The 17,659-nt window shown below is 49.3% G+C and overlaps 1 protein-coding gene across 4 annotated transcripts in view; it reads right to left on the bottom strand.

Moving 5' to 3' along the window:
* Nucleotides 1–17,659, bottom strand: part of syne1b (spectrin repeat containing, nuclear envelope 1b) — a 91,626-nt gene that overhangs the window by 5,718 nt on the left and 68,249 nt on the right. For 3 of the 4 annotated variants that reach the window (XM_062469363.1, XM_062469360.1, XM_062469361.1), the window contains 33 exons: nucleotides 17,117–17,248; nucleotides 16,696–16,892; nucleotides 16,437–16,569; nucleotides 16,016–16,198; nucleotides 15,552–15,701; nucleotides 15,052–15,228; nucleotides 14,564–14,719; nucleotides 14,231–14,386; nucleotides 13,839–14,009; nucleotides 13,449–13,582; nucleotides 12,717–12,921; nucleotides 12,310–12,492; nucleotides 11,906–12,052; nucleotides 11,355–11,509; nucleotides 10,947–11,094; nucleotides 10,526–10,620; nucleotides 10,023–10,257; nucleotides 9,652–9,846; nucleotides 8,971–9,096; nucleotides 8,066–8,221; nucleotides 6,953–7,111; nucleotides 6,572–6,738; nucleotides 6,075–6,237; nucleotides 5,541–5,728; nucleotides 4,904–5,054; nucleotides 4,515–4,697; nucleotides 4,299–4,436; nucleotides 3,792–3,983; nucleotides 3,184–3,502; nucleotides 2,901–2,969; nucleotides 2,223–2,362; nucleotides 1,847–1,973; nucleotides 1,412–1,623 (listed from right to left, as the gene is read on the bottom strand). In XM_062469363.1, the coding sequence (XP_062325347.1) occupies nucleotides 1,412–1,623; nucleotides 1,847–1,973; nucleotides 2,223–2,362; nucleotides 2,901–2,969; nucleotides 3,184–3,502; nucleotides 3,792–3,983; nucleotides 4,299–4,436; nucleotides 4,515–4,697; nucleotides 4,904–5,054; nucleotides 5,541–5,728; nucleotides 6,075–6,237; nucleotides 6,572–6,738; nucleotides 6,953–7,111; nucleotides 8,066–8,221; nucleotides 8,971–9,096; nucleotides 9,652–9,846; nucleotides 10,023–10,257; nucleotides 10,526–10,620; nucleotides 10,947–11,094; nucleotides 11,355–11,509; nucleotides 11,906–12,052; nucleotides 12,310–12,492; nucleotides 12,717–12,921; nucleotides 13,449–13,582; nucleotides 13,839–14,009; nucleotides 14,231–14,386; nucleotides 14,564–14,719; nucleotides 15,052–15,228; nucleotides 15,552–15,701; nucleotides 16,016–16,198; nucleotides 16,437–16,569; nucleotides 16,696–16,892; nucleotides 17,117–17,248 (5,442 nt within the window). The remainder of the gene's footprint in view (nucleotides 1–1,411; nucleotides 1,624–1,846; nucleotides 1,974–2,222; nucleotides 2,363–2,900; nucleotides 2,970–3,183; nucleotides 3,503–3,791; nucleotides 3,984–4,298; nucleotides 4,437–4,514; nucleotides 4,698–4,903; nucleotides 5,055–5,540; nucleotides 5,729–6,074; nucleotides 6,238–6,571; nucleotides 6,739–6,952; nucleotides 7,112–8,065; nucleotides 8,222–8,970; nucleotides 9,097–9,651; nucleotides 9,847–10,022; nucleotides 10,258–10,525; nucleotides 10,621–10,946; nucleotides 11,095–11,354; nucleotides 11,510–11,905; nucleotides 12,053–12,309; nucleotides 12,493–12,716; nucleotides 12,922–13,448; nucleotides 13,583–13,838; nucleotides 14,010–14,230; nucleotides 14,387–14,563; nucleotides 14,720–15,051; nucleotides 15,229–15,551; nucleotides 15,702–16,015; nucleotides 16,199–16,436; nucleotides 16,570–16,695; nucleotides 16,893–17,116; nucleotides 17,249–17,659) is intronic. The other variant, XM_062469362.1, reaches the window with a different exon arrangement.

Genomic DNA, 17,659 nt, shown 5'->3' with positions numbered 1-17,659 from the left:
ATTTGTATATCTTCGAGACAGAATCCCACCACACCCCCATTCCCAGCACCAACCCCGTCAACCCTACCCCCACCGCATTTCAATTTTATTTTTCCGAATAATACATTTAAATATAGCTGCAAGCTATATTTAAACATTTTAGACATCCACAGAACAGGGTTCCGAGTGCATGCAGCAAGTTTGGTGTAAATTTGGTTTGCTGGCTTAACGGCACATTTTGATTTGCTGTACCGGGCAAACGGTTTCGAAAAATCACAAAACCATGTGGTAGCTTTTGTGAGGCTTGGTCTAAAGATAATCTCTGCCAAATCTGGTGAAGATTGGACAACATTTGTAGGAGGAGTAGAGAAAAAACATTTTTTCAGTAATTGAAAATTTGGTATCACAAGTTATCCTGTGTCACACACGAGATGTCCCAAGATATCATGAGACAAAGGAATCACTTAATAAAGGCAAACAAATCAACAGTTATAGGCCAAAACACATTCTTGCTTCCCGCGGCCATGCCCAGTGGTCACATGAGATCAGATTGTTTGGACATCCTCAGAAGTGGGTTCCAAGTCGACATTCCAAGTTTGGTGTTGATTTCACAAAGATAGATATGACCCGACTTCCTGTTTGGTGTCTTTGCTACCGATTTTGATTGGCTGTACCGGACAAACGGTTTAGAAAATCAAAAATCTTTGGATAACTTCAGTGAGGGTTGCTCTGACGATGATGTGTGCCTAATTTGGGGAAGATTGGACACACACTGGGGAAAATTGAAGGAGGAGTAGCGAAAAAGCTGTATAACTGGAAATTGACGTCATAGGGTGTGTTGAACTCGTCTTGATCCAGGGAATCCAACAGTACCTCATTTCAGAAAAGTCCAACTTTGACCAGTTAATGGCGCAAGAGTGCTCCAATAGCAGACATGAAACTTGGTGTAAATAAAGAAGGGACTGAGCTACGACCGTGCGAGCGAGATATTGGTTTTTCCTCGAGACATCATGGCTTGCAAACGACCGAAGCATGGCAGTTAGCCCCGCCTCTTTCTTCCTTATAGCATTTAAAGCTACAGACACAGAAACGGCATGTCCTGAGGAAAGCTCATTGTGGGATTGCTCGTAGTGGCTGTAATTCTGCACCAAGGCTGAATTTCGGGAAAGAGACTTCAGATACAGTATTAGGGGACCGCTAAGGCCGATATAAAAGCATCCAAAAACAGCATGTCATGGGATCTTTAAGTGGCTTTGCTGCTTGGCCACCAATAATAATAATAAAAGGTAAAAACACTTAAGTGGCTCCGCAGCTTTGCTGCTTGGCCACCAATTATTTCTGAAGATTCAGAAAATTCTAATATCACCTTTGCATTTGTAGATCGGGGAAACGGATCCAAACCCTCGACCCTCAAAACGTGGACGAAACCCACCTTGAGCTTCTTGATGCGCAGCTCGATGGTGTGGATGTCGGTGCTGAGGTCTAGCCTCCTCTGCTGCTCCAGGTCGTCTTCTGCCTGGCCCAGCCACGACCACAAACTGCCCAGGTCAGAGTTGAACTGCTGCCACTGCTGCAGGTTCTGCTTCAGGCGCAGCTCCTTGCCCAGGGCCTGGGCCTGCAGCAGCTCCCAGCGCTCGATCACACCTGGAGCAGCACAGGCAAGGGAGAACGCTCTTTATCAGGTTAGTTCCAACTGGACCATAGTAGGCCTATAGACAAGGAAGAATGTCCTTCTACATTACTAAGTTAAATTAATCTTAGGAACAAATATATATATTTTTAGTAAGTAAAGCAAAAATGCTAAGAAATAATTACACAGGGGTGATAATTGACATGATTGACTCCAAAACAAACTGTCTGGGTTCACCTGTGGTTTGAGAGTCGGAGCTGCTGGGGTCCGCCAGGCCAGACACCTTGTCCTCCTCTTCCTTCAGCTGGAAGCCCACCCTCTTCACCGTGTCGATGCTGCCTCGGCACTCCCCCAGGAGACGCATCTGCAGGGACAGGGGCGCTCTCACTGACTTCCAGAACGTTCCACGCGGTCACACATGTTTACCACTTGTTACATCATTCAGAGGCATGTAACTCCAACTCTTTACCTTGCCCCAATGCCAGCGCATATCCCCTGTATTAGCAAGTAGTGCCTCTACTCATATTGTGTATTACCATGGTACTACATCAACCAGTAGTATACCTATCCTATGTATTAGTCAGTAGTACGTGTATTAAGCCGTAGTACTCACGTATCCCATGTAGGAGGCGTCCAGCTCGGGGCCGGTCGGGGTGCGGCTCCGCAGGATGTTCTCCGTCTGCTGCAGGTGGAAGCGGCTCGAGTCCAGAACCTTGTCCAGCTGGAGCAGGTGGCTCTCCAAGCAACCCCTCTCTGTGGACAGACAGGCCGTCAGCGCCAGAACAGCACTTCCAATGTTTCATCAGGCGTCTGCCTCGATTTTAGATGTACATTTCACAGCTTAAGTATTTTGTTCAGTTGTGTCATTCTTGGTTGCTCTGAAAATCGCTTTGAGAAAATCTTTCAATTCTGCTCAGTACAAAACTTTTGAGACGTTCCAGTGTTTAGAAACCGTACTGACACAACAGACAAACTTCACACCAACAATGTCCAGCATGCTTTTTTAACACGCAAGATGCCCACCAAATGCTAGAGGTTAGCTTCAAACCACCGCAAAACCAAAAGGGACAGTGTAAAGTAGAGTTAGTGACAGTAGTGTTGATGTAGGTTAACCAGTGCCTGCTCATAAGCTCCAGTGTGTGAGAGAGAGAAAACAAAAACCAAAGTGCCGAGGACGTGAGCAGGCTGTTCCAGTGAGGTCTGACCTCACTGGAAAAGTAAGGTCAGACCCCCCCACCCCTCCCCCCTCCTCCCCCAAACGTAGCGGCATGCTGGGGGTCCTGTTGCCTACCAGCGGAGGCCCTCAGAGTGTGTTCAGTAAGCACAACATAGGCCTCAGGGCTCTCTGGGATCACTACATCTGCAAGGAAACATGGACATGAACACATACAGCAGACAAAGGCTTTCTATCTGCACACCAATGCTGGATGAACTGTTAGCCAACCCCTAATAACTCTCGTTTCGGTAGAGAAGGACGGAGGCGTGTTTGAGTGTGGAGGTATTTGTGTGTCTCTCCGCCACATAACTGGACCGGTACCATCCACTGACGGGAGAGAGGAAGGTGAGGTACTGACCGACCAGTGCGGAGGCAGAGCCCTGGAGGAAGTCTCCCTCCTCGGCCTGCTGCTCGGAGCCCAGGGCCCGGCCGGTGGTTTCCAGGCCTCTGCTCAGGTCGTAGTCGTGGTCCCACTCCAGGGGGATGGAGTCCACGCTAGCGGGGGTGTCCCGGCCGGAGCGCTCGGCCCGGAGGGGCTGCACCAGGGAGACGGAACGGCTGGAGGAGGCGGCGGGGGACGCCAGGCTGTCTCCCAGGCGCTCGCTCCAAGGCAGGACGGACAGGTCCCCCGGCTCGTCCAGCTCCGAGAAGGAGACGTCGTGTTCGTCGTCTGTCAGCTGGGAGAGGGGGGAGTCATGGCACGCGCTCAACATTCCAACTCAACGTTACGCCCGTGTGAGGAGGGCCGTGCTTAACATACTCAACAAATACATCCCAACAGATAAAGTTGGGTAATCGCTGGGTCTTGGATATTTTCTACCAGTACAATAACCAAGGTAACAACATCAATTTGTGATGAAATAAGAGAAACGATGTTGTGTTGTTTCTGCAGAAGAGGGGGGTAGTAGGGGGGGAGACAGGGAGTATATTACTCAATAACAACCCCTTTCATACCCCCTTTCATACCGGCAGGCGGATGAGCTTCTTGTAGTAGCGCTCCACACGTCCAAACACCTCCTGGCAGTAGCGCTGCAGCTCCTCCAACTCCTCCTCGATGACGGCCGCGTCCAGGGGCTCGCTCCTCTCGATCAGTGCCTCCCCCTGGTGGAAGATGTGGTCGATCTTGGCCGTGGTCAGGGAGATCTCCTGCTGGAAGGCCTGAACGACAGGGAGCATAAGAAGGGTGCTCCTGAGCGACAAACCTGAAGGGTGGTGCTGAGGAAGATGCCAGTTTTGGGGTGACCGGGATTCACAAAGTAAAATAAGATATGGGGCCCTATTTAAACGATCTGAGACGCAAGTATCAAACGCAAAATGCGAATCTCTTTAGAAAGAGATTCAATTATACAAATCCAAACTGAAAAAAACGTTTACAATGAACAGAACAACAAATATAACAAATTCAACAGAAAAGATAACTCTCTAAACACTAGGAATCACAGGTAGCGGTAGCAGAAGGCTGGTCGGGCCTACCCTGAGCTGCTTGATTTTGGCCTGGATGTCACACTCAGAGAAGTGCTCTATGTTGGTGAGCTGCAGGTCCATCTCTGTCAGCCACACCAGGATGCTGTCCCTGGCCGTCTCAAACTCCTCCCTCCGGCAGATGAAGTGCTGCAGGAAACAGATGTTTAGTTTCAGTCCCGGGAGGGAGGGAATTTGTGAGAATTGTGTGGCTGCAGTCCTCTCTACCTTCAGTCTGCGGAGGATGCAGGCCACCCTCTTCTGTAGGTTGTCCCAGCGCTGGTTCCCGTCGTGGGCCATCTCCCGCAGGCGGCAGGAGGAGTCGGTGCGGTTCTCCCGGGCCAGGCGTCGGTACTGCTTGTTGATCAGCTCCAGCTGGGTCAGGCTCTCGTGGACCTGCCTCTGGAAGGCCTGGAGACACGCAAACCCAAACACATATCACAAGCGTCTGATTAGCAATGGGATTCTAGTGAGGAAATCCTGCCTTGAGGAGACCGTCATATCAACAAAGAACTCAAGGTCACCACAATGACGTTTCTATTAAGAATCATCTCTCTATATGATACAATACTCTATAATAATAATTATAATAATAATATCATACTATGTTAAAATACCTCAAACTTCTTCAGTTCTTCTTTGGCTACGGTGTAGAGTACACCTGAGGAGTTGGGCAAGGCGGCAGTCTTTTCCGAGGTGGTCAGCCACGCGTCAAAACATGAGAAGTCGTCTAGGAACTTCTGCCACAAACGCCACGTCTCCTCAATCCTTGAGAGCAGAAACACCAGTAGGAGGTTTTACAAGGTCTGTGGGTGAAACAGTTTACTACTATACTGTGAACCAAGGATCTCCGACCCTCTTCCTGGAGATTCTTGAAGAGGTTCTCACTCTTCTAATAGACTAGTACATGATTAGAATAAACAATCTACTGTTCTCAGGGAAACAAGACTACTAGCTAAGCTAACTACAGTGAATGGTCTGGTGAGTCCGGACACTTCCAGCCTTTGTTCACTAGTAGTCTTAGATCGAAGTGTGATCTTCAAGCCCTTCAAGTAGGTCTCAAGTCACAAGTTTGTCTGAAGTCTCTCCAGTCTGAAATCGGTCTCAAGTGTGAAATCGGTCTCAACTCTGTGTCAAGTCTGAAATCTGTCTGAGGTCTCCAGTGTGTCTGAGGTCTGCAGTGTGTCTGAGGTCTGCAGTGTGTCTGAGGTCTGCAGTGTGTCTGAGGTCTGCACGGCAGCATGTGTCCGCTACCTGAGCCTCCTTTCCATGGACAGAGCACAGATGCTCCTCCAGCGACGGTCCAGGCTGCGCGTGGCCTGCTGGATGGAGTCACAGTCGGCGTCCGTGGCGCAGGCATCGCAGTCGTGCAGCAGCACTTCACACAGGTTCAGCACCGAGGCCACGCCCGTGCTGTGCTTCTCGATGTCCCGCTGCAGCTCCTGGGAGAGGGGAACCAGAAGTGAGGGTTAGGTGAGAACGCTGGATTGTTAATGGTTTATCACTGCAGCAGCTGGAGACTAGGGGGGGACGGAGAGGGGAGAGGAAGGTGAAGAAACTGGATTGTAACTGCCGCCAGAGGTGGGCAGAGAGTGAAGGGAAGAAAATGAAATGCAAGATTATTGCTGAATAATTCCTGGGATGAATCTTCAAAACTACAGTCATCACTTAACTAACCGAATAAACAGCTGGTCTGAACGAGTTAAGGTATTAGATGTGGATGTACAGTTATATTAAGACATTTCCTGGGTGTAAAAGCTCTGTCAGTCCAGAAGGGTGTCCAGCTACCTGCTGCAGGTCCAGATTCCTGGTGATCTCCTGGGCATCGCAGGTGTCATAGACCAGGGGTTTGGACAGCTCTGCTTCGATGTGGGCCAGCCAGGAACGCAGGCTGCTCATGTTCTTGTCCAGCTGCTGCACCGCGACCAGGGTCTCCCTCAGCTTCTTCACCCTGGCAGGGGACACACAACAAGGGCTCAGCGGTGGAACACTTCACCATGATTCAAGAGGTCCTAGGTTCAAATCCCCCACCCACATCTCTTTGTATAAAAACTTCTGCTAAAGGAATGTATAATACCAGCTTCCAACACCACTACTTTCACTCTGCACTGTTTTATGTTCCACCCTGTCTGTGCCAACTCCTAACTAATCCTAAAACTAAAAAAAAATGTTTTTCATGAAACAAATGATCTAGAGTGACCACGGCTTCTCTCCAGCCTCATCCCCAGGTTCTGGACGTGTACGTTGTCCTCCAGCATCAGAAGGTGGTGTCTCCATGACCTCACCTGGCTCCTATGAGGTCCAGGAGGTGCTGCCATCGCTGGCCCACCATGCTGAGCTTGTGTTCGATCTCTGAGGCCTTGGTCTCGTGGCTGGCCCGGGCCAGGCGCTCTCCGATCTGCTGCAGCTGCTGCTTGTTCTCTTGCGCCACGGCGATCTCCTCCTGGTAGTCCTGGAGACGACACACACACGCCCAGTGAGTACTTAGGGATCCTGGCCGGGCCTGGGTCGATTATTAACATTAATGTTAATCTGTGGACTTTATCTTGTTTTTCTGTTTGTTTACAGTGTGTGTCACCATGTGTGTGTGCGTCTGTGTGCATATCATTGTCTGTTTGTGTGTGTGTGTTTGTCTGCCTGTGTGTGTGCGTGCAAAGTGCGATCACCTTGCGCAGCTTCTCGATCATCTCCTCGATGCTGATGTCTCCGTTCTGGGACACCTTGCTCTCCATCTGGGTGAGCCACTCACAAAGATCCTTGTTTTTCTCGTTGAACACAGCCCACTCATTCAGCTTCTCACTCACCTGCTGCCTGCGCAGAGACAGCTGGGCACACACACACACACACACACACAGGTCAATACATACTGTACCATGTGGGAGGTGGTCACATGAATCACAAGCTTTAAGAAAAATTCAAGTGATAAAATACATTATGGATCAAATATTTCTACAACCTAGTCTCAGAACCTTTGTGGAATGTGCTGATAAATAAAAACAGGTGAGGTAAACTGCCACAGATCACATCCAGGACCGGAGCACATCTCAGCAATGACACGAATCTGTGATATAAAGATGTCGCCAGATACACTTCCTGTCACTGTGGTATCTGCAGTACATCCGCATACGCCGGATGTAGACTCAAGCAGAAAAAGCATGTCCTGTTCTACATTGTGGTTTCTCTAGTATCACTGTGTCTTGTCTGAATCGACATGCATCAGAGCTTGTAACCAGCTCTGCAAAAATACCAGGAGGATACAATGCCAGATCATTCAAAAATCTCTCACATGTCCGATGGATACAGTTCAGTGGTGGAGCATCTGACTGCATGTCAAGAGGTTGCCGGTTCAAATCACCCATTTGTCACTTTCGATAAAGGTTTCAACTAAATGAATACATTGGACAGATCTGTCATATTTCAACCATTTAAAAAATCAACCATGTGGCTTGTCACTGTCCTTCAATGTTCATCAGATGATGATAAATACACTACACAGGCAATGTCCTTATGACAGCAGCTCAGTTCAATACTTATTCTTCCTCCTCAAGTCAGAACAAGCTGTAAAAGAGCCACTTTCATTTTCATGACATCAGCACCCCCATTTGGGTACTCGAGTCATTACAAACGTCTCCTTGTGGATAACCTGCTTTCCACATGATTCATTTGACTTGGGTTTTATTCACAAACTCAATTACTCCTTGGAGTTGAATAAAGTACCCATCTCTCTCTCTCTCCTCTCTCGCTCTCTCCCCCTGAGTCTCTCGTTCAGTGAGCTCTACCTGGTGACAGATCTCCACCCACTGGCGTTGCAGCAGCTCTACGCGCTCCTGCAGGACGGAGAGGTCGTCGGAGCCGACATAGCACGACAGAGACTCCCGCAGCACCGTCAGGTGGGCCAGGTCCTCCGTCCAGCCGTCAAACGTGCTCTCAAGGTCCTGCAGGAACGCACAACATCTCTCAATGAATCATCTAGGTTTCAATGGGGACTGGGATGACAGATGATGATGTTCGCTAGGGTTGATTTGGCCAGTCCAGCTGCTGAAACAACCCCACGCTGAAATCCAAAGTCTCCAGTCGACCTTACTCTCCAACGTGAGGCTGCATTCACAGTTCAACACATCTTCAGTGCTAAACATAAAATACATTTAAAAGTAGATTTGGAGGTATTTCCCTCTGAAGGAGAAAGTTAGACATGTACTAAGCTTGGGATCTCCAAAGCACAACTGGTAAACAGCTGCTGTGTCGTGAAGGAATGTAGCAATTAGATTAGGACCTAAAGGGCGTCAGTTGGGTTTATTGTTTAACTGTAATGGCCCTAGCTGTCTCTGGGCTCATGGTGACTGAGACACTCTCTTGTCTTTAAGGGTCAGTGAGGACATGACTTGTCATGTAAACACACGCAACTTGTACTTACAGTAATTACACACAAATGAGTTACATTTAAGTAAAAGAGATGTCTGTAATGGTTTGAAGACAAGCTGAAATAGGAGACGTTTTCAGCCTCCTATAATTTTCCGGTTCTTAAAACACTCCTTTGAGTGACTTAACAAAATTATCACAATATGTAATAAACCACTTCAGCTCTTATTAGGCACTTAGTATTCCAAAGCCCCTTTATGTGTGGTTTGAATATCAGAGTTCAGGAGATGAGATAGACACACACACACACTATGAGAGTACACACCTTGCAGCGCATCAGTTCTGCCTGCAGATCCTCGTAGTGGTCTGGGAGAGGCTGGGACAGCTGACGTTTAAAGGCCCTCAGCTTCTCCAGAGAACCCTCAATACCGCTCTCACAGCGCTCCCAGTCCTGCCGGTCATGCACACACACACAGAGTTACTACTTCATTAGCAACCATTATTTTAAATATTCATTCATTTTAGTTTGCCGATTAATAAAGTTTGTCTTAATATAATCTTCAACTGTATACTACAAACAAACAGTGATGCCAACATCTCATTCAGTACTTGTCTTGGTGGACATTGCTACCAGACTTTTCAAATACAGTATTTATCTTGGTGGACAGGGCGGTATCTATTATGGTTGATTCAAATTATGGAATTTTTAGGTATACTGATAAGCTACTGCGAAGGAGTTGTGAAACATTGGTGTTCTGATTGGTTGTACCAATTGGTTGTACCAATCAGAATTGGTTGTCATCCGTCTGAACCCGAAAGGCGAGCTTTCTAAATGTTTCCATCTTTATTGCGGACGGGTATAACCTTCCGGCGGCCATTTAGGAAAATGGAGTGAAACACAGTCGTTAACAGGGACTGTGTTGAAAGGTTACATACAGTCCGTAGGTCATCAGTGTACTTCCAGACATCCAAGGTGTATCCTACACCTCCAGTGTTCCTGACCTACCTTCAGCAGGGTGACCAGCTCCTTCCTCTGCTCCTCCAGACAGAGGTTGGCATGCCGCCAGCGCTCCTGCACGTCCGTCAGTTCCTCCTGGAGGGACGCCTCGGCCCGGCTGTCGGCCGACAGCAGCAGCTGGCGTCCCGCCTCCACCGTCAGGATGTAGCTGCCCTGCTGGCGCTGCAACACCTTCTCTTTCAGCTGGAGGATGGGAGGGAAGAGAGAGTAGGGTGGGAGAAGGGGAGATGGAGGTCAGGGGAATGGAAGGAACAAGGAGAGGAGGGCAGGGAGATGCGGAGGCACACATGAAGTTAGACATCAACCAACAGCCACAGCTTGGTCCCACATCCAGCCACCAAGTGCCTGCTCCAGGGTACCTGAACAGCATCCAGCATGGCGCGGGCCTGCTGCAAGGGCACAGGGGCCCCCGTCCGGAGGGGCTCCGAGGGGTGGGACACCTCCACCATCCACTTCCTCAGCTTCTCAGCCATCTCCCGGTAGCGCTGCCACTGGCGGATCAGGCTGTCGATGATGCCCCGCCTTTGTTGCGCCCGCCGCACCACGCCCTGCCACTGGTTACTCAACAGTGCCAGCTTCATGTTGAACTCATCCCTGAGGAACAGGGGTTATGTTGACGGTTTTAAGAAAAAACAACGCCATTCATAGACTGTCCTGCAGTAAATTAATATATAATATAGATTATAATCATAGCTTTATGGGTGCTGATCTACAGGTTTCTGCTAAACTCTGTCACACAAACTCCCCAAAAAGTTGTATTTGATTTGAATGGTGTCATACAGGTGAAGCATGTCCATCTACAGGGGAGACTGAGATTAAAAGTGCAGTTTCCTATTAAGGGAAGTGGAAGTGATTCCCTTACCTGTCGTCCACCTGGCCCTGCTCCAACATCTTCTGACCGTCGCTAATGATGGAGTGGAGGATCTGCTGACGACTAAACATCTCAGCCTGGAACAGCTGTGGAGACGACACAAGCCAAGGATGGTCATATGACTGACCGGACACTGCTGAGAGGAGCAGACCTAGGGATTCCAGTGTACCTGTTGTACTTGTTAGAAATGGTGGATAGACTTGACACTTGAAACCCAGGGCCTACGTTGTAGACCTACAATCGGTTCCTCTTTAGAGCCTTGGTGTGCAGTATAGAATTTTGGCCGTTATGTTTCCTGGAAATCAGGTTCGTAGGTTTGCAGAGAGAAAGAGAGAAAGGGAGAGAGGGAGGGACAGAGAAAGAGAGACAGAGAGAGAGACAGAGATGAAGTGCAGGACACCTGAACTTGTACCTCGTGAGCCCTCTGCTGCTCAATCAGGTTTTGGTAGTTTCCGGAGATCTCCACAGCCATCTTCTCCTCGGTCTGGACCAGGAACTCCATCCACGTCTCGCACTTCTCCAGGAAGGTCTGCTGCTGGAGCAGGAACGACTGCAGCTTGCTGTGAGGAGAGGAGGGAGGGAGAACCAAGGGCTCGTTGGTTAAGTCATTTAGGTCTTTGTTTAAATGTACATCTGTGACATGAACTTGTATTTTGGTCCTCAACATTTTTTTTGTAATTATGAAAGTGCAGACTGTAAGCTTTGAAATGTGAAAATAGTTGAATATGCACATCAAGTATTTGACAGTGTTTGCAAAAAGTCATTCTGAGCATCTCATGCCATGTAATGACTGAACAAGCCCTCCTTCTTCTTTCCTCACCTGAATCTCTCGGTGGTTTGGGCAGAGGTGGCCGCCCAGGTTCTATTGAGGTTTTGCATGCGTTTGATCTCAGAGTCGTTGAGGGGCAGGCGGTAGCCCAGCTCGTTCAGCCTCTCCAGGTCTGGAGTCATGCTGCTGAACCTCAGCATCTGCCTCTGCAGGACAGAGACACGCCGGTAACACACTGATAAACTATAACAAACATAGATACAGTAAAACAGAGATACACACCTATAGAAACAGAGATGAATGCAGATAATAAACTGTATGTAAACACATTTAAACATCAGAGGATGATAAAATGCCGATCTAGCTAGCTGTCATCAGTGCAAGGACAGCCATGGCAGGACTGTCATGAGAACTCTAACCAAAGTTCCACACAGAGAGTACACCACAGACAAACAGATACCATTTCATCATTAACATTAGCAGAGATGCATTAGCATCTGCAGTCAATGCAATCAAGCAGAGCATAAAACACTTATTTAAATAATATATAAACATTAGCATTCAGGAAGAGAACTGCCTGGTGGTAGGTGGCTACAGGTCACCTTGAGCTCCTCCATGCGGTCCTGGATGATGGACAGGTCCGAGGAGCCGTTGGGATCCTGGATCTTCAGAGCCTCCTCGGCCTCCACTAACCAGCGGCCCAGGGAGTCCAGCTGCCCACTGAAGGTCTCATAGTCCTGCACACCAGTCTTGGGGAGGAGGGGAGATGGGGGGGAAGGGGAGATTGGGGAGACATGTAGTGTAGACAGGGGGGGGCAGGGAGAAAAACAGGGAGGAGGGAGAGACAGGAGAGTAGAGGGAGTTAGGTGAAGCGTCCCGCAGGATCTAAACGTTTCAGCTCCTATCCAGAAACATTCAAATGTCCCAGTGATGACGTGACATCACCCTGTGACAGGACCCAGAGACAACCCCAGAGCTCTCTAATGGGCTCTGCTGGCGGGGATACCTGCAGCGAGGTGAGCTGTCTGCCCAGGGCCAGCTCCACGGTGGCCAGGCGGTGGCCGAGGGCCAGGTGGTCTGACTGGACGGCCGAGGCGGTGGAGGTGTCCACCTGGCGTCTGAGCTGCTCTGCCAGCTCGTGGAGAACCTCCAGCGAGCCCAGCACTGGAGTCTGGGACTTCAGCAGATCCTGGGAGACACACAAGCACAGGACGCTGGGTGACCTGTGTCACAGCTACATGACCTGTGTCACAGACCACATGAACACATAAACCTCACTGCTCAGACAACTGGGGCCAAAGGTACCTTTAGTGACAAATGACATGGCCTATTAAGGCTAGCTACAGATTAACTTGCCAAAAGAACAAGGAAAAAACATGACAGGCAGACAGAAGATGACCTCCCTGTACTCACGCTGCACTCCCGGATCCAGACGGACACCTCGTCGTCCGCCAGGTCCTTGCTGCAGGCACTCTTCAGCAGCTGGTGGGCGCTCTCCTCCTGCTGCAGGACGCTAGCGCAGCTCTGCTGGTGCAGCTGCTTGTAGTGCTGCCACAGCTGCAGCAGGGCCTTGCTGCTCCTCAGGCGCTCTGCTATCTCCTCCAGCAGGCCTGTCCACCTGGGTGGGGCACACCAGGCATTATAACACACCAGGGATAAAAACACAGCACACCAGGCATTATAATACACCAGGGATAAAAGCACAGCACACCAGGCATTATAACACACCAGGGATAAAAACACAGCACACCAGGCATTATAATACACCATGGATAAAAGCACAGCACACCAGGCATTATAACACACCAGGGATAAAAGCACAGCACACCAGGCATTATAATACACCAGGGATTATAACGCAACACACCAGGGATTATAACACAGCACAGCAGGGATTATACACAGCACACCAGGGATTACAACACAGCACATAGTACATAGCACATTTTATACTATCAAATCAGCCAACACTAACCAATATCAGCAAGAAGCTGTTGGACATTCATTGGACAGTTTTTGATACACTCTAAAACCTTACTATCCAATCATTGAAGATATTACAAGTGAAGCATACTGCACCCAAACACACATTTAACCACAAACATGCCATTGTCATCATCTGTTGACTTTGGAGTCTATACCGACCTTGCGTTGACATCCTTGAGGGAGTTGTTTAAGGAGTCAGACACGGAGGGGTGGCACTCCTTCAGCAGCTGGTGAGTCACGGCCCCAAACCTCCTCAGACTGCTCTCCTGCTTCTCCAGGTTCTCCTGCAGGTTCTACACAAGTACATGCCAGATGCATTACTGAGCACGTCTGAAAGCCCACATCCACTTCCTGTGGTCAACATGTCACTGAATTGCTCCTGACAAGGTTTCTTAAATTCTTCAAAATTTTCCTGGAGTTTTTCCTAGTATTTATAGGAGTTTAGGTTAGTTTGGGTGCAGTTATATGTGAAGCCCTCTGTGACATTGCTTGTAAAAAGGGCTACACAAATAACACTTTGATTTGATTGAGCCTGCTGGGCCACTGTACCTGCAGACTGTCCACCTGCAGCTGCACAGCCTCCAGGGAGCCGGTGAGGAGGCGGAAGCGAGACACGGAGTACCTCCCCTCCATGAGGAAGCCGTTGATCTCCTCTGACGCTGCCTTGTACAGGGTCCACTGGTCCAGCACCGACCTCAGGCTGATCTTCAGCTGGCCCACCTGGGGAACCCACCTCGCCTCGTTAGACACACTCCGCACTGAACCATCCAAATCTCCACCACAACCCTAGCTGCAGATACACTAGGTTTATCCCACTACACAGCGATTCACATGCAACTGGAGGTGATTTGAATTGACTACTTTTCACAAACCATATCTCTGCATGTACTTAAAAAATAATAATTAAAGGACATGTAGCATTTGGAAGAAGGGGGACGTACCAAGTGGTCCAAGTTGGCCCAGGTGTGATTGACACTCTGGAGCGTCTCCATGACGATGGCGCAGGCCTCATCTGTCTTGTTCTGAACGAGGGCGCAGCCTTGCTCCTCCACTCTCTCCACCTCACTCTCCTTCTGTTTCACCATGTCCTCCATCTCCTGCAGCACGCGCACACACACAAAGGACACACACACAGGCACATAGGCAAGGGCACACGCATGCTCGCACACACGGACACACATGGAAGACGAGTCATCAGTCCATAGTGCAACATTTCACAAATAACCCAGATGCCAGTCTAGACGGATACCCCCAGAGTGACAGGCTGTCCCTACCTGGCAGTCTTTGAGAGCGTTCTGAACGGAGGTTAGATCTTCTATCCTGTGTTTCCTCTTTAGCCTCTCCTCCTGTGTGTTCAGCCAAGTCTTCAGGCCCAGAACGTTTCTCTCGTACTCATGCCAGGACTCCAGAAGGCTCTCTAGGTACTGGACCTGGGGAACACAGCAGGGATTTGATGCTTAAACACTCCCCTGATGTGGAATATCATATATCATATACATAACTGCTTCATGGGGTGTGTTTTTGTTTGTTTGTCTCTTAATGTGTCTTTAAAAGTCCTATTTACCCCTGGGTATCAATAACGTACTGCTTTGCTCTGCTCTACTCTCCTGCTCTACCTTGCTCTACTCCACTCTGCTCTACTCTCCTGCTCTACTCTACTCTGCTCTACTCTCCTGCTCTACCTTGCTCTACTCTACTCTGCTCTACTCTCCTGCTCTACCTTGCTCTACTCTACTCTGCTCTACTCTCCGTGTGCTCTCACCCTCTCTGTGATGAGGCCCTGCAGGATCTGCCAGCGGCGGTTCATGGCTCCAAGACGCTCGGCAAAGTCTGTCTTGTCGCTGCGCTTGCTCTCCGCGTCGGGACCACTGATCTGCAGCACTGACTGGTTCACACAGTCCACCGTCATCTGCTTACAGCTCACATCCACTCTGAAGCCCTGGGGAGAGGGAGGAAGAGAAGAGAAGAAGAGAGGAAAAGAGGGAGAGAAAGACAAGGAGAGATACAAGGGAGAGGGAAAGAGACATAGAGAAAGTGGGAGAGAGTGACAGACAGTGACAGAGAGAGAGAGAGAGAGAGAGAGAGAGAGAGAGAGAGAGAGAGAGAGAGAGAGAGAGAGAGAGAGAGAGAGAGAGAGAGAGAGAGAGAGAGAGAGAGAGAGAGAGAGAGTCATTGCATACACAAGACTATGAAGTGGACGATCATAGGCGTGTGTTGTTATAGGCACGGTACGTGTTGAGGGCAGTGATCCCTCCTCCCTACCTTGTACTTCTGTAAGTAGTCCTGGATGACAGTGGAGCCCACAGCACTCTTCAAGTTCTCCTCGTCCTCCTCAATCACATTCTCCATCAGCGACATCCAGCTCACCAGCTCCGAGATCGCATGTCGAGACGCCAGCTTGTCCATCTGGAGCTGAGGAGGGCAACAAAACAAAATCAACAGGCTTCATAACTAACTCAAACCCGAACATCCTTTAACCGAAACCATCTCCATCTCCGTTAGATCAGTCATCCAGTACCTGGATAAACAGAACAACATCAAACAACAGTGAAAGGATCAGAGGTGGAACTAGCAGATCATGAGCCATGGTGAGGCCGTGTCTCCTGACCAGCTACTGTCTGCGACCTGAGGCAGGAAACGGCTCTAATCCTATTAACAGGGCCGGTTAAGCCTCACTCTGTGCTGTGACATGTGGCAGGCGGTCAGGCAGTGAGCAGGGGACTCACCTGGTGAAGTTTCTCCTGCACCACTGGGATGCGTGTGAGCAGCTCGGCCCAGTGCGTGTCAACGCGGGCCAGCTCTGCATGCAACACCGCCGTGTCCACCTTCTTTAGACGCAGGAGCTGGTTGCCCTCGGTGACCACAGAGGTCTTCAGAGACGAGTGGCCTTCAACCTCCTTGCAGAACTCCTGCGGGATGAGGACGATGACACATCCAATTACAATGTCTTGTGTCACAATTTTATTCGTAATGGGTTTAAATACTTAAAAATAATTTCCTTCCACTATTTTTTAACCCTAACCCTATTTTATTTATTTTTACTTTACACCAACTTCCACCTCAGTCTCTACAGGACATCACAGTCCAGACAAGCTGGGTCCCATTGTTGTATCAACACAGGATCGTTCTGGTGTCCTGTTGACCCACCAGGAAGGCAGCCAGGTGATCCCTGATGGTGTCCAGTTCCTGAGGAACCAACACTGCCTGGGTGTTCCAGAACTCCAAGCGTTCCAGAGCAGACAGCAGCCACTGGCTCAGCTCCGCAGACTCCCTCTGGTACCTGAACATGCCAAGAGAAATCACACGTTCACCCAACACCAGATATCCTCCCTCCAGGGATGACAGATCCCCCTTGAGGACTCTGATTTGTGAGTGTTAGCTGCTGGCCTCAGGGCTGGGTCCTGACCTGGTCCAATGTTTGAGGATGGCGTCCAGTCGCTGCAGCTCCTTGTTGACCTTGGTGGTGTTGCTGAGCCAGTGTTCCCCCAGCACGGTCAGCTGGTTCTCCAGGCTGGGGCAGCAGACAGACAGCAGCAGCCTCTTTCCCTCCTCCAGCACTTGGTACAGCTTGTGCTGGTGGTCTGTCAGCCTGCCTTTAAGACCCTGCGTCGGGGTGGAGAGGTGGACCGAGAGACTGAGACCAGGGCTGGTCGAGGAACATCATCTAGACCAGGGATGTCCAGGAGACTATCCTGGATTACCCTACTCTCTGTGTCTCTACTCATTGTGTTTCTATTCACTGTGCCTCTACTTGTATCTACTTCAGTGGAGCCAGTGCCACTGGTCACCCAGGTGACCCAGCTGAGAGCAGTCTTCTGGTGTCCTACCTGGTACAGGGAGATCCTGTCAGCCAGCTTCTCCTCGGTCTCCTCCACCAGACCCACAGTGGGGGTGCTGCCCTCTACAGCCTCCAGCTGGCGGTACAAGCCCTGGTAATCCTGCAGCAAGCGGTTCCAAGTCTGGATGCACAACACCATCCAAGAGGATGAAAAACATAATTCAGTTACCTCTAAATAGTGTTTACACAACACTTAACCGTATACATGAACGTAAAAATTCAAAACGCACACAGATAATTGAATTACTTAACACTTGAACCATACCTTAAATAAGATATGCTCATGAACTTTGCCTTAAAACAATTGGCACACAAATATCACATCCTAAAGAACCTGTATGCATGAACCAGACCTAAAATTACTGATATATGAAAAACCACCATGGGTGGAAGGGCTTTCTCATGCACTGCTCCTAAACTGTTGAACTCTGTTGAACTCTACCTGTTTCCATCAGAAAAGCTATTTTGCTTGGCTATTTTTAGAATTTTCTTAAAGCTGACCTTTTCTATCAGGTTTTTAATTGTTGACTTA

Source organism: Osmerus eperlanus, chromosome 9 (assembly GCF_963692335.1).
Source record: "Osmerus eperlanus chromosome 9, fOsmEpe2.1, whole genome shotgun sequence".
NCBI classification, from domain to species: Eukaryota; Metazoa; Chordata; class Actinopteri; order Osmeriformes; family Osmeridae; genus Osmerus; species Osmerus eperlanus.
The sequence above is the reverse complement of the archived record's forward strand: the minus strand, read 5'-3'. Positions and strand labels throughout refer to the sequence as shown.